Source organism: Megalops cyprinoides, chromosome 4 (assembly GCF_013368585.1).
Source record: "Megalops cyprinoides isolate fMegCyp1 chromosome 4, fMegCyp1.pri, whole genome shotgun sequence".
Lineage (NCBI taxonomy): Eukaryota > Metazoa > Chordata > Actinopteri > Elopiformes > Megalopidae > Megalops > Megalops cyprinoides.
The window spans coordinates 33,115,757-33,128,816 of record NC_050586.1 but is presented as its reverse complement, the minus strand read 5'-3'; the positions used below and the strand labels follow the sequence as shown (position 1 = coordinate 33,128,816).

The 13,060-nt window shown below is 44.3% G+C and overlaps 1 protein-coding gene and 1 long non-coding RNA gene across 2 annotated transcripts; both read left to right on the top strand.

The window, feature by feature from the left end:
- Positions 1-1,075, top strand: LOC118775981. Its single transcript, XR_005004901.1, has 3 exons — positions 1-95; positions 302-658; positions 940-1,075. It is a non-coding gene; the product is annotated as an uncharacterized LOC118775981 (long non-coding RNA).
- Positions 1,076-1,277: 202 nt separating this feature from the next.
- Positions 1,278-3,979, top strand: LOC118776465. The gene is made up of 9 exons (XM_036526823.1): positions 1,278-1,334; positions 1,484-1,547; positions 1,727-1,922; positions 2,140-2,338; positions 2,470-2,503; positions 2,689-2,832; positions 3,128-3,467; positions 3,578-3,758; positions 3,929-3,979. Exons 2-9 carry the CDS (start codon positions 1,532-1,534, stop codon positions 3,977-3,979), a joined length of 1,161 nt encoding a protein of 386 aa, XP_036382716.1. The 5' UTR covers positions 1,278-1,334; positions 1,484-1,531.
- Positions 3,980-13,060: the final 9,081 nt, after the last annotated feature.

The window sequence follows — 13,060 nt, the reverse complement described above, 5'->3', positions numbered from 1 at the left end:
AAGAAGCAGCCCAGCAGCAGCACTGCTCTGAGGGTGGATAGTGTGGAGAAGAACGAGGCTGTGATGTCTTCTGAGGTCAAGCATACTGAGGACGGGTATGTACTGTGCTGTGCACTGTGGTTCTCTCATTTTACATTTTGGTAACACTTTATATACATGTGTGTTGATATTATGTACATACTGTATGTTGTCCTATAATGTATATAACTATATTGCAGTTCTTTTTACCTTTTGAGAAAGGGCTAAAGTTGATAAATGTGTGGATTACATGTTATCCATAATACCGGTTATATTTCTTCAGGACTTCGACAAATGAAACTGTGATTGAAGAAACAAGAAGAGCCAGAAGTATTACCTCTTCCTCAGAGTGCAGCCCCCAGCCCCATCCCCAGCCCTCTCCAATAGACAGGAGCCCTACTGTTCCTGACCTGGCACAGGACATGCAAGAACACCAATCAGAGCTTGTGTCTGAGCGAGCTGACCAATCACATTTCAGCACCAAGCCGCCTCAGTCTATGACCTCTGACCCTGCAGCCACAGCACTCTTGGTGCCTGTAAAACAGTTAGTTCCGCTTTCTGAGCCCCTGGGCCCTGCAGTGGAATCCCCTCCATCAAGAGAAGAATTTGATACGCTGGAAGAGAGAGCTCCTTCTACCAGGTACAGTATGTCACACCAAACACCAAATGCTGACTTGTTTTTGTAAAGCAAATGCTGTGTGTGTGCACAAATATGTGTTTTGTGGGTGTGTATATGTATGTACTATATGTGTTTATGTAACTAACAGATTACATGTTTGTTTTCACCCAATTTTCCTGCTGGAGTAGTTATGGGGATATGGGATAATTGCGTTGTTGAAGTGAATATAGCATTGGTCATATTACTATTATACTCTTGCTTATATAAGTAATATAAGTAATAGAACATCTCTGCTTCTCCAGGACCTCCACATATGACGCAGGAGTAGCCAGCAGCAATTTCGGTTCCCCAGCATGCCTCCCTCAGTCTTACGCTGACCCGGAATTAAGAGACCCTGCAGCTGAAGGAGTAGAGATCGCGCAGGCAACACCTGTCAGCTTTGACACACCACGGGTGAGCGCTGCAGGAACAAGAAAAGGCCCTTTCACTTACCTGCCTAAGACGTAAGACGCTAGTCGCGGTGACGTCTTCACTTCCCCTGGTTTGAGCGCTGCTTCGCGCCCTGCTCTATTTCTGTGCTTCATATGATTAAAGGATGCATGACTCAGTCAGTCACCCTCCCTTCCAGATTAAAGACACTGTGGAGGACAAGCCAAACTCATTATCGGTGGACACGGTCGGATCGGTTCCTGGAAATGTGAGTTGAATAGATGCTGTGAAATGTCAGTGGAAATGAAACCCTGTGAGAAAGTGGTGAGGTTAACTGGTGTGCGATGCGCTTGCTGCCTTGTGGCTAGCTATACCTACAACCTTGAAGGTTTTACTATTAGTCTTGTGTGTTGACAGGAAGCCACAAATCCGTGTGTCGAAGGGGACATAAGTAGTGACGTCACCATGGAGGCCACACAAGGTACACTCCTGATCTCAGATCTCATCTTTTGGCAATCCTCTGCATCACTGTACTCTTGGCTAGAGAAGGTGCGACATTGTCAGGCTTTGTAGAGGTCAGACGGTCTCCTGAATTGACTTGATCCTTCCAAATGTTTGCGGGGCAGGTCAGTCATTGGTGGGTCTCTCCTTTTTTCCCAGGGGTCTCCTGGGGAGGAGACCTTAACGAGGAGGAGCCCACTTTCATCCTGACGCTGTTTGAGATTCCCCACCCCCAGATCAGAGAGAATGAGTCTGGGGCAGAACCGCTGGGCCCAGTCAGTGGTCAGGACTTCTCTCCACTGATGTTTGTGGACCCGCAATCTCAATCACAGCCAACTGAGTCAGAACCAGATCGGTGAGAGACACCTCTAATTCTCATTTTCTGAGCTGGGCTATGTACTATATCCAGTGTACACTACCCAGCTGTCTCCACTATTAAACTGTCTTAAAAATTGCAGTGAAAACATCCTGTTTTCTGCCATAATATGCAGCATAAAGACTCACCTGCCATTGTGTATATGAAACCGCAGCCATACAAACAGTGAACAGATCATGTGTCTGTGATCCTCCAGCTGTGAACTGTCAGCGGAAACCGAAGAAACCAGGCCAGGGTGTGACACGATGACTCACCTGCTCCTCAGCGATGCACTGGTGCCGGTCGCTGGGGGCCAGGAAGAGGGCACAGAGCAGGATGGGTCAGCTCTTCCAAAACTGAGCCCAAGCAGTGACCCCCCAGAAAATGAAGGGGAAATATCCTTCTGTGCTGTTGCTGTAAGTTGTGTGTTTGTGTTTTGTGCCCTGGATATTTTTGAAATGATAGAATAAAGAGTTTAAGCATCTCTTTCCCAAAGCTACAATACACACCAGTTGTTTACTCACTCAGTCCGTTCGATGTTTTGCAGGAGGACGTTGTGCAGGGTCTGGCAGATTCAAATGGTAAGAGAGATTGTTTCGCACCAGTGCACAATGTTTTCCTTAGATTACCTCAAGAAAAATACAGTCTGCTTGAATTTTCATTTAAAAAGCTTCCAGACAATGATGATCTTGCTTTTAAAACCCTGTCGATATGTTGTTTTGCTATGTTGTGGTGTAATGCTCTTTTGTTGTTTGTGGTGATGCAGAGGAAGACCATGGCAGTCAGACTTTGGTACGGGTGGCAGAGTCACATGACTCACAGAGTCTCATGGAGGCTCTGAAGGACACGATGAACGAGAGAGCTGTGCTTTCCGAGGAGGAGAGGAAACAGCCTATGAGAACCAGGAGAAGTGAGTGACTCATGTTACAATATTATAATGCGCATTACTGTTGAGTGTTTTGGGTATTGAAATAGAAATTGATTAGTGCATCACATTAGGGAATAGCACTTTTTTTTAATTAACTTGCATGTCCCTTGGCTCCATTCATCTAGCAGTGTGTGACGCATATTAGTAATTGTCTTTGTCCCTTTCCAATGCTATTTGATAATAGCTTTGCAGTTAAATAATGCGTGTTTATTCTGTGATACTTTCATATTTAAAACAATTATTGAACTTATATTTTGTTTTCCACTGGTTAAATTAGGCAAGTTGCAGGTGAAGCCCTGCATCTCAAAGAGGAAACCCAGGCAGTCTCCAAAAGATGAGCAGGGTACTGTCACAGAGGACCCTGACCAGCCAGGCCCAGCCCAGATCTCTCCACAAACACCCCAGCATAAAGCGCCAGACCCTGATGTCCAGCAGGACTGTGTGGAGACAGATCGTGTAGCCTCTGACCTTTCAGCTTCAGGGGAGCAGTCAGAGGGAATTGTGGGCCGTTCAGACCTCCCACAGGAGGAAGGGGGTGTGACAAGTGGAGCAGAGGGAAGAGAGATGAGCATTGGAGGGGCAGAGCTTCCCCTTAGCCATCACAGCACAACAACAAGGTGAGAGAGATTTGGCTTTATAAACAGAAATGTTCATAAGAATGTTCACCAGGTGTTCTGTGTGCAACCACCTGCTGTTTCTCACTGTGTCCCTTGTCTCTGTCACCAAGCTCTGAGCCCCTGTCAGTGGAAACGGAAGAAGCTGGGTCAGGGTGTGACATGGTCACTCACCTGCTCCTCAGCGATGCCTTGGTGCCCGTCTCTGAGGGGCAGGAAGAGGACACAGAGCAGGACTGGACTGCCCTCCCAAAACTGAGCCCTCACACTGACCAGGTCTCTCACACTGACCAGGTCTGTCACACTGACCCAGTCTCTCCCACTGACCCATCAGAAAGTGAAGGGGATTCCATCGTTACAGCAGTAAGTGTGTGTATGTTGTGCACGTTAATTGATGCATTAATTAATATTAAAGATATAAAGAATCATGACTGTTTGCTCATTTAGTCCAATCTCTTTTGCAGAAGGACAATCTGCGGGATCTAACAGACACATTCGGTAAGGAATCTCATTGAGTGTTTCACATCAGTGTATACAGGTTTTGGCATTTAAAAAATTCTGTTTTGACCTTTTTCTCCTGTCAGTAGTTTTGAGTTAACTGTTGTGTGGTTTTGTCTAAAAAGGCCTCCAAATTTGGTGTTTGTTTGTTTGTTAGGTAAAGGGGACTTTGGCAATCAGACTGTTCTACCAGTGGCAGAGTCACATGATCCAGTGCTAGAGTCACATGACACAGTGGCAGAGTCACATGACTCTGTGGAGTCTGGGACGGGCAACATGAATGAGAGGGCCACGCTGTCCCAAGAGAAGAGGAAACAGCCTTTGAGGAGCAGGAGAAGTGAGTGACTCAAGTTAATCTTTCTGAACCTACAATGTCATAATAACATTTCTCTGTATTTTTGTCCTTTGGCTCCATTCATCTGGCAGTGTGTTATGCATGTTAGTAATTGTCTTTGTTCCTTTCAATGCACATATCTAAGCACAGTATTGAAGCTATTTGTGTAAATTTAGTTCATCTTTATACTGTGATACCTTTGTTTAAAACCATTCATAAATTTGTGTTTTTCCTCCCACTGGTTAAATTAGGCAAGCTGCAGGTGAAGCCCTGCATCTCAAAGAGGAAACCCAAGCAGTCTCCAAAAGATGAGCAGGGTACTGTCACAGAGGACCCTGACCAGCCAGGCCCAGCCCAGATCTCTCCACAAACACCCCAGCATAAAGCGCCAGACCCTGATGTCCAGCAGGACTGTGTGGAGACAGATCGTGTAGCCTCTGACCTTTCAGCTTCAGGGGAGCAGTCAGAGGGAATTGTGGGCCGTTCAGACCTCCCACAGGAGGAAGGGGGTGTGACAAGTGAAGCAGAGGGAAGAGAGATGAGCATTGGAGGGGCAGAGCTTCCCCTTAGCCATCACAGCACAACAACAAGGTGAGAGAGATTTGGCTTTATAAACAGAAATGTTCACAAGAATGTTCACCAGGTGTTCTGTGTGCAACCACCTGCTGTTTCTCACTGTGCCCCTTGTCTCTGTCACCAAGCTCTGAGCCCCTGTCAGTGGAAACAGAAGAAGCTGGGTCAGGGTGTGACATGGTCACTCACCTGCTCCTCAGCGATGCCCTGGTGCCTGTCTCTGAGGGGCAGGAAGAGGACACAGAGCAGGACTGGACTTCCTTGCCAAAACTGAGCCCTCACACTGACCAGGTCTCTCACACTGACCAGGTCTGTCACACTGACCCAGTCTCTCACACTGACCCATCAGAAAGTGAAGGGGATTCCATCTTTACAGCAGTAAGTGTGTGTATGTTGTGCACATTAATTGATATATTGATTAATATTAAAGATATAAAGAATCATGACTGTTTGCTCATTTAGTCCAATCTCTTTTGCAGAAGGACAATCTGCGGGATCTAACAGCCACATTCGGTAAGGAATCTCATTGAGTGTTTCACATCAGTGTATACAGGTTTTGGCATTTAAAAAATTCTGTTTTGACCTTTTTCTCCTGTCAGTAGTTTTGAGTTAACTGTTGTGTGGTTTTGTCTAAAAAGGCCTCCAAATTTGGTGTTTGTTTGTTTGTTAGGTAAAGGGGACTTTGGCAATCAGACTGTTCTACCAGTGGCAGAGTCACATGATCCAGTGCTAGAGTCACATGACACAGTGGAGTCAGGGACGGGCAACATGAATGAGAGGGCCACGCTGTCCCAAGAGAAGAGGAAACAGCCTTTGAGGAGCAGGAGAAGTGAGTGACTCAAGTTAATCTTTCTGAACCTACAATGTCATAATAATGTTTCTCTGTATTACTGCTTACTGTCTTTGTTTTGAAATAGAAAGAGAATATTGTGTCACGTTAGGGAAAAGCAACTATTTTTGAAGTTTTTTTTGTGTCCTTTGGCTCCATTCATCTAGCAGTGTCTTTGTTCCTTTCAATGCACATATCTAAGCACAGTATTGAAGCTATTTGTGTAAATTTAGTTCATCTTTATACTGTGCTACCTTTGTTTAAAACCATTCATAAATTTGTGTTTTTCCTCCCACTGGTTAAATTAGGCAAGCTGCAGGTGAAGCCCTGCATCTCAAAGAGGAAACCCAAGCAGTCTCCAAAAGATGAGCAGGGTACTGTCACAGAGGACCCTGACCAGCCAGGCCCAGCCCAGATCTCTCCACAAACACCCCAGCATAAAGCGCCAGACCCTGATGTCCAGCAGGACTGTGTGGAGACAGATCGTGTAGCCTCTGACCTTTCAGCTTCAGGGGAGCAGTCAGAGGGAATTGTGGGCCATTCAGACCTCCCACAGGAGGAAGGGGGTGTGACAAGTGAAGCAGAGGGAAGAGAGATGAGCATTGGAGGGGCAGAGCTTCCCCTTAGCCATCACAGCACAACAACAAGGTGAGAGAGATTTGGCTTTATAAACAGAAATGTTCATAAGAATTTTCACCAGGTGTTCTGTGTGCAACCACCTGCTGTTTCTCACTGTGTCCCTTGTCTCTGTCACCAAGCTCTGAGCCCCTGTCAGTGGAAACGGAAGAAGCTGGGTCAGGGTGTGACATGGTCACTCACCTGCTCCTCAGCGATGCCTTGGTGCCCGTCTCTGAGGGGCAGGAAGAGGACACAGAGCAGGACTGGACTGCCCTCCCAAAACTGAGCCCTCACACTGACCAGGTCTCTCACACTGACCAGGTCTGTCACACTGACCAGGTCTCTCACACTGACCCATCAGAAAGTGAAGGGGATTCCATCGTTACAGCAGTAAGTGTGTGTATGTTGTGCACGTTAATTGATGCATTAATTAATATTAAAGATATAAAGAATCATGACTGTTTGCTCATTTAGTCCAATCTCTTTTGCAGAAGGACAATCTGCGGGATCTAACAGACACATTCGGTAAGGAATCTCATTGAGTGTTTCACATCAGTGTATACAGGTTTTGGCATTTAAAAAATTCTGTTTTGACCTTTTTCTCCTGTCAGTAGTTTTGAGTTAACTGTTGTGTGGTTTTGTCTAAAAAGGCCTCCAAATTTGGTGTTTGTTTGTTTGTTAGGTAAAGGGGACTTTGGCAATCAGACTGTTCTACCAGTGGCAGAGTCACATGATCCAGTGCTAGAGTCACATGACGCAGTGGCAGAGTCACATGACTCTGTGGAGTCAGGGACGGGCAACATGAATGAGAGGGCCACGCTGTCCCAAGAGAAGAGGAAACAGCCTTTGAGGAGCAGGAGAAGTGAGTGACTCAAGTTAATCTTTCTGAACCTACAATGTCATAATAACATTTCTCTGTATTTTTGTCCTTTGGCTCCATTCATCTAGCAGTGTGTTATGCATGTTAGTAATTGTCTTTGTTCCTTTCAATGCACATATCTAAGCACAGTATTGAAGCTATTTGTGTAAATTTAGTTCATCTTTATACTGTGATACCTTTGTTTAAAACCATTCATAAATTTGTGTTTTTCCTCCCACTGGTTAAATTAGGCAAGCTGCAGGTGAAGCCCTGCATCTCAAAGAGGAAACCCAAGCAGTCTCCAAAAGATGAGCAGGGTACTGTCACAGAGGACCCTGACCAGCCAGGCCCAGCCCAGACCTCACCACAGATACTTCAGCACGCAGCGTCAAATCCTGATGTCCAGCAGGACTCTATGGAGACAGACACTGTTGCCTCTGATGTGTCTGCCTTAGGGGAGGGGTCACAGGGCATTGTGGGCCACTCAGACCCCCCACAGGAGGAAAGGGGCGTGGCAACCGGAGCAGAGGGCACAGATACGAGCATCGAAGGGGCAGAATTTCCTCTTAACCTTCACAGCACAATGACAAGGTGAGTAACAGAGAAATTTGGTTTTAAACAGAGTGCACAATGCATAATATGTAAAAAAAGTAATTTTGGCTAGAACATAACACATTTCACACAGTTGTTGTATGTCCAAACCCTTGCTGTTCTTCACTGCTCGCTGTTCCTGTCACCCAGTGGTGAGGCCCCGTCTGCAGAAGCGGATGAAACCGGGCCTGAGTGTGACACAGTCACTCACCTGCGCCTCAGCGACGTGCTGGTGCTGGTGTCTGAGGGGCCAGAAGGGGACGCAGAGCAGGACTGGACTGCTTTTCCAAGCCTGAGCTCCCACACTGACCCTCCAGAAAATGAAGGGGAAACACCCTCCACTGCTATTGCTGTAAGTCCTATGTGTGTGTGTGTGTGTTTCTGTTGGGGATACTTACTGGATATCAGGGATTTGACAGAATAAAGATTTTAAGAATGTTTGTTTTTTTGCAGAAGGACAATGTGCAGGGTCTCACACACTCACATGGTAAGAGGTCTCATTGAATGTTTGCACTAGTGTATACAAGGTTTATAGGAATTATTCTCAGAAATACTGTTTTTTAGTTCATTAGTATCCTAATGACGCAACTCATTTGACTGTAAGCCCTCTTAATAAGTTTTTTCATTGTGATGTTGTAGAGGAGGACCATGGCAGTCTGACGCAGGGACAGGTGGCAGAGTCACATGACATGATGGAGGCTGGAGATCACAAGACACAGATCAGTGATGGAGACACACTGTCTCAAGAGAAGAAGAAACAGCCAGTCAGGAGATGTGAGTGGTTCATGTTAATCTTAATGAAGCTGAAACATTGTAGTAGTATGTCAGTCTTGCTGTTTAGTGTTTTGGGTATGGAAAAGGTTTGTGTCCTGTAATTCACAACGGAAGAATTCTGAACCTGAAATGAACTTTGTGTGGGCGTCCAGCAAAGTTGTGATTCAGATGGGCCCTTGTCTCTGTCTTTAATGCATGAATGTGAATGTTGCAGCTTTATACTGTGCAAAAGGTGTTTTTTGAAGGGTTTCTTAACTTATATTTTGCTTTCTACTGGCTAAATTAGGCAAGCTGCAGGTGAAGCCCAGTGTCTCAAAGAGGAAGCCCAGGTGGTCTACAAAAGATAAGCAGGGGAACCTGACTGAGGACCCTGACCTGCCAGGCCCAGCCCAGACCTCACCACGGACACCCCAGCCTGTTCCCTCAGAAAGCGAGGGAGAGACATCTCTCACCATTTCCACTGTAATTTCACCTTTGCGTGTTCATATGCACCTGAATCCATCCACACCATGCATGCATATGGTTAGGAAATGACTTGAAAGTGGTGAGTTTTGTTGGCCTAGTTGGTCTCCATTCTCATTCATTCTAATTTTTGTTTTGCAGGAGGACAATGGAGAGGATCCAGCAGTATGTGGTAAGATGAAAGGCTCACAGTACTTTTAATTCAATTGGTGTAGTCATTTCAGTCCTCAAGTGTGGAAAATTTATCAGCTTTCATTATGCAGTGTTATTTTTTGTGGCTGTGTAGGGTATGACCATGGCAGTCCAACTCTGGCACATGACCTGACGGAGGCTGTGACCGAGGGAACGAATGAACAATCCACACTGTCCCAAGGGAAGAGGAAACAGCCTATCAAGAGCAGGAGAAGTGAGTGATTTGTGTTTCTATTGCAGTTTCAGAAAAATTATTTATTATTATTAATAAATTATTATTATTTTAGTATTTTGTCTTTGCTGTGCTTTGTTCTGGGTATTAAAATGGGTCAGCTTTTGTAGTGCAAAATTGCAGTGATGCATGTTAAAAATTGTCATTTCCTTTTAGTGGATTGATTTGACATTGTCATAAAATGGTACCTTGTTACACTGCATCTTTCAAATCACAAAAACAGTATATGAATGTGTAGTATTAATGTAAAAAGCCACACATTGATGCCCTCACATGTTTTAAGGAAAGAACATTTTTCTTTCCACTGGTTAAATTAGGCAAACTACAGGTGAAGCCCTGCATCTCAAAGAAGAAACCTGCTCAGTTTACAGAAGATGAGCAGGGTATCCTGACTGTTAACCCTGACCAGCCAGGCCCAGCCCAAACTTCACCACAAACACCCCAGCACAAAGCGCTAGACCCTGACGTCCAACAGGACTCTGTGGAGACCGATGCCTCTGATGTTTCAGCTTCAGGGGAGCAGTCAAAGGGGATTGTGGGATGCTCTGACCTCCCACAGGAGGAAGGTGGCATAGCAGCAGGAGCAGAGGCCATAGAGAACAACAGCGGAGAGAAGGAGCATCAGCTCAAGATGGAGAGCCCACCTTCAACCTCGCAAGGCCCACTGACACGGTGAGCCATGCGCTGTCACAATGCTAGTCTTTACTTTTCTTTCTGAGGGGGATTTTAATGAATGTATCGGTGCTCTGCTGATGTTTACTTACGCTCTTAACCAGCTGAAATTTTGTCAATGGCACAGCATAGAGATGACTGAAATAACTGTACACTAAAAGTGTTTTCCTTCTTTTGAAGGTATGGAAGGAAGCCCAAGGGGTTCCTGTCTTTTGTTTCCAGCAGCAGCGATGCTGGACCCACTGGATGTCCTCGTGCTGACAGATCCCTCTCCCAGAAGCCCCGGCTGAAAACCTCACACATAGGGAGGAAGAGGACTGCCAAAGGAGTTCCCACAGAAACGTCCTCTGAGTCCTCCACCATGAGCTCACCCCCCGCCAAATTCAGGGCCCCGGCGTCCCCCAGCAGACCATCTCCTGAGGTAATGTTCACTACTCAGCTGTTCTCTCGCTGTTCCCACATCTTATATTTCTGGACATGACAAGCTCCTTTGATAGACTTAGGACTTAGCGAAATGCTTTTGAAGAAGTACTGTCAGTGGACAGGTCTCACAAGCAAATGTGAATAGATTGGTTGAGTTTCGCTGTAATGAAAAGTATCAAATGCTTTCAGTTTGAAGGGGCATGAATTATTTGCGCATGTCTCATAATAGCTTAAACCTTTTAATTTCTAAACGCATTTATAACCTCCCTCTAGCTGGCCTGCTCTCAGCCCTCAGAATCTCAAGAGAGCGAGTTCCTCTGTGCCACAGCGTCGGAGGAGACAGAGGAAGAGCCAACCAGTGTGTCACAGTATTTCTTCAGTGACTTCCTTGTGGAGGTTGAGGAACCAGACTGAGGTCGACATCTCTGGAGCAAAGTGGCCTTGGAGACCTTCCTTTGAACTGTCTGATCATGTAACCTCATGGCCCCAGCGTGGGATCTCTGCTGGTCTCGTCCCATATCTCCGCTCCGGTCACAAATAGCGTGTTGCACATTTGTACCCTTGTGGTTATATTGTATTTATTTATTTATTTAGTTTTGCTTTTATATTGGAATGGAGCGCGCCCAGTCATTCATTTCTGACTGCAGGCCTTAGTCTGAAATGATTTCTGGGTTGTTTCACACCAGTGTAGAAGCACTCGGTTTACATACTGCTGCTTTTTGGTTCATAATCATTTATGTTTACATTTTTTGAAAATTGATCTAGTCATTAACAGGCAGCATTATACAGTCTTAAGAAGATGAGCCATAGACATTTTGGTTTAGCAATCCTTATCATTGTAAAGAATGCAATATTTGAAATAACGCACAAGCCAAAGTCTTAGTAAAGTCCTCCTTATTTAATTCACTCAGAGGCTTTCTTCCTCGATGGGATCAGTTATAAAATAATGACAGATTCTAGGAATACCTATGGACCATTTTTGGGGATGTGGGTTGTCATTTGCAGCTTGTTTTCAAGAATATTTTGTGAGTTACACAGACTGCTTTGAGTGAATATATAGAGATGTACTATAGCAAAATATTTCCCCTTAAACAAACAGGTAATTTTTACAAGGGTAAATACAGCATCAGTTCATTCACCAAAGCAAGCTCAGGTTCTCATCCACAAACATGTGACAGATGCCTGAAATTGAGACGTTTGCTGGATGTGTTGAAGAAATGATAGGAGACATGATGGCTTAATCAGTTATGGTATATCTACCAAATCCATATAATGCAAGCCTTTATATTAGGCTCTTTTTCTGTTTTGTGAATGCTCTCCTTTAATTAAGAATGACATTTTCATGCTGACAGAATAAGCCTTGCATTACTAATGTAAACATAACTAAAATAACAGCAGTATTCCCACACATGAAACCATTCATATCTCCCTGTCTAACCTGACATTTTTAAATTCTATCATTCATTTTTAATTTCAACAATCATAACACTAATATGGGGCCTTGACATTTGTCCATTTGTTTCAGTCTGAGTGGTATATCTTCCTTTTGTTGTATTACAGCTTATAGAATGTGAAGAATATGGTGAAAATATTGGTCTTGACACGCTTGCAGTGTGATACTGACATGAATTTGCCTTAATTTATTGTCGGTGGATGTTGTTTATTGTTAGTAAATCTCAGTATAGGCCTGCTTCTCTTTTTAAGAAGGGGTTAAAAAAGATGTTTAATATCTCGATTTAAAATGTTGCCACTCAGAAGCCAATGCTTGATTCTTTGGAAGTTTCAACTAGCTCAGGGTATTATCATTGCAACTGTTTACCACAGGTTGGACATGTTCCTGTCTAACCTAGTCAGGTGAACTGGATTCAGATGCATTTTGCTTGTGGGGTGTTTTCCTTGTTTACATATTGCGAAGAATTTGCGTGAATGCAGTTGACGCTGGCTTGACTTGGAACAAACCTTTACAGTGTTTCCTTTGCATCAGAGTTTGTCTACATGCTGTAATTAGGCAGAACCTGAATGCTGATGTTCAAGAACTGAGAACATTACAAGGCAACAGTGTTTGGTTTTCAGTTTAGGAAGGTTATTCCCAGCTTTCACCTGCCTCTTTGTAGCATTTTCAATGCCTTAAAAAGTCATGTTTTAAGGCAAGGCAGAAAGGGAATGATGTGATCTTCCGTTGTCTTCTTGAAAACCATAGTTTTTGTTTTGTTTTTATAAAATTTAAACTTTAATTTATGGAAGTTTAATTGCTGTACTGTGATGATGTTGCCTTATTAGATTTGTGTGGCCCTGTAGAATTGAGGTTTCACCTTGCATCATTGTAATGTTACCGTTATTACTTTAAGACTGTTGAACATCATGAATTGTGGGGGGCCTATTAAAAAAGACTTTAAGTTTGATGTCTGTTCTTAGGTTTGAGTCTGCCATGTGTTCTGATATTGATTTATTTTCATATTTATTTCTGCACATCATCTGAATTTTGGATGAGCTGCTGTGAATTACTTGAACTGTGATAATTATAACACTGTGAGTGAAC

Coding starts and splice junctions, on each gene's coding strand:
- LOC118776465 (XM_036526823.1), top strand. Junction 2,833..3,127: donor GCCTATGAGAACCAGGAGAA/GTGAGTGACTCA, acceptor TGGTTAAATTAG/GCAAGTTGCAGGTGAAGCCC. Junction 3,759..3,928: donor AGGTCTCTCACACTGACCAG/GTCTGTCACACT, acceptor TCTCTTTTGCAG/AAGGACAATCTGCGGGATCT.